This window comes from Trichechus manatus, unplaced genomic scaffold (genome assembly GCF_000243295.1).
Source record: "Trichechus manatus latirostris isolate Lorelei unplaced genomic scaffold, TriManLat1.0 scaffold00069, whole genome shotgun sequence".
Taxonomy (NCBI): domain Eukaryota; kingdom Metazoa; phylum Chordata; class Mammalia; order Sirenia; family Trichechidae; genus Trichechus; species Trichechus manatus.
Window position 1 is genome coordinate 9,315,813 of NW_004444005.1, and position 2,094 is coordinate 9,317,906.

At 59.1% G+C, this 2,094-nt stretch overlaps 1 protein-coding gene across 2 annotated transcripts in view; it reads left to right on the plus strand.

Annotated features, from left to right (window-relative positions):
* TBC1D22A (TBC1 domain family member 22A) overlaps positions 1 to 2,094 on the plus strand; it is a 430,744-nt gene that overhangs the window by 320,676 nt on the left and 107,974 nt on the right. For both annotated transcript variants that reach the window (XM_004380015.3, XM_023734625.1), the window contains exon 11: positions 1,889 to 2,016. In XM_004380015.3, the coding sequence (XP_004380072.1) occupies positions 1,889 to 2,016 (128 nt within the window). The remainder of the gene's footprint in view (positions 1 to 1,888; positions 2,017 to 2,094) is intronic.

Here is a 2,094-nt window from a genome sequence, read left to right on the forward strand (position 1 = left end):
GCTGGGCTGGGCTGGGCTGGGCTGGGCTGGACTATGCTGGGCCGGGCCGGGCCGGGCCGGGCTGGGCCTGCCTTGGCTAGGGCCAGACCCTGAGTCCCCAGTGAGTATGTTACTGCAGAGCAGCACATGGTAGCCTGGCCTGCGTGCCTCTGGGGTCCCACTGGCTGCTTGGGTTCCATCAGGCTCCATGAAGCGTCACTGTGGGACACAAGCGAGACGGTCACCTCCTGCCTTTGCACCAGGCTCCTCGGGTTAGCCTCCACTGTTCTTACCATCCCCGCCATGTGCTTATTCATTGTCTGTCTTGTTGAATTGACCGTGTGTTGCTGTATCTACTCCGCCCGCCTCTACCTACATCTGGCCCCACAGGTGTGCAGCCCCAGCCTGCCGAGTGGGGGTTGCCAAGGAGTGTTGTTCTGGTCAGCCAAGGACAGTGATAGTTTGGGGGAAGAGGTGACAGCGAGGAACAGTGAGAACCAGAGTGAACCCAGCAAAGCCTCCTCGTAGCCTGGAGGAGAGGGTGTCTCTGCTACAGGGTCCCGAAGCCCAGCCAGACTCCCGCTAAAGGTGAACATCTGACAGACGCGGGACGGTGACAGCGTGGGCACTCCAGTCCCCATATCTTCTTGCTTAGTAGGTGGAAGGCCTTGTTCCTGAACAGCTGCAGGTTATCAGGTGCCTGAGTTAAAAACAAACCAGTAAATGATAGAACAGTACCTTTTTTCTTGCATTTGTCTGTTTGCCATTTCTAGAACTTTCTTTGGGAGAACTGAAAACCCTGGGAAATTTTTCAGGGTCACTTCTCAGGGCTCGCCAATGGGAAGGTGAGCCTGGGAGGCAAGGGAGGTGTACTTAGGGAGTAGGGTCAATGAAAAGATGGGTACAGAAAGAGGGCTCTTTGCGACACTTGGGTGGGCCCTGATTTTTTAACAAATCAGTGTGAGAAAGTCCTGATTTACAACCTGGTCGGTTAGGCAGCACCTGCTTGTTTTTCTGAAATCGGACCTACGCTTCCCAGGCACGCTCGTGGCACTCCGTGGGGTGGACTAGGGTGTGGTCATCCTGTGCTTCCTGCAGTGACACTTCCCGTATTCCAGCAACCTTGGAGGGTCCCACGGCTCCTAAAGCTATATTTATGGGGTGTCAGTAGAGAGATCTTAGGCAATTCAGGGATCTTAAATTGTTAGGTTGCTGCCTGTTGCTGCGTGGTGAGAAGGAAAGATTTTGTGGCTGATGTGAGGTGGTGCTGGCGGAACGACAGCTGGTAGAGCCTGTTCTTTTCAGAGGCCCAGCTGTCTTCATGGATGCCCCCAGCCTGGAATCCAGAGGCGCCCGGCCCCTGGCCCAGGGACATGCCCACTTGCCCATTCTACTGTTTGCTCCGGGAGCGGGCGGGCATTTTCCTGGGTGAGGTGGAAGTCAGCCTTGGCAGCTGGCCCACTTGTCGCCCCCTCTCTCCCTGTGTCCCTCCCTCTGGCGGGTCTGCCCTGAACCGGGGGAAAGGGCCCACACCTGTGGAGCCAGATGGATGTGGGTGCCGACCGATCCCCCCATGAGGCGTCCCTCAGCGCCGGCATTCTCATCTGTCAGACAGGAATGGTCCTCACCTTAACGGGCCGTGGCGTGTGAAGTACCCAACATGTGGCGTGGCCCAGGAGCCCTGGGAGCCGCAACTGTCATCATCATCATCGTCACTGGTCTTTTTCCTTAAGAGTCTCTGGAACCTGAAGTCTTCCAGTACAGAAATTAGTCCTTTGCTCCGTAGAGGGCGTGGCTTGGGGCTCCCTGGTGGCTGGAGTGGGTGCCGAGGCAGGCTTGGGGACGGGACCGGGCTGCTGGCGGAGCTGCGGGCCCCCTGACAGCCTCGGCCTGTGTCTGTCCCCCGCAGAGCCGGTGCACCGGCACCTGGAGCAGCACGAGGTGAAGTACCTGCAGTTTGCCTTCCGCTGGATGAACAACCTGCTGATGCGGGAGCTGCCGCTGCGCTGCGCCGTCCGCCTGTGGGACACCTACCAGGTGAGCTCCGCGCCCTCCTGGGGGCCGCTGAGGCGCCGGGCTCCACTGCCCCCGCCCGCCGAGGCGCCACCCTCCACT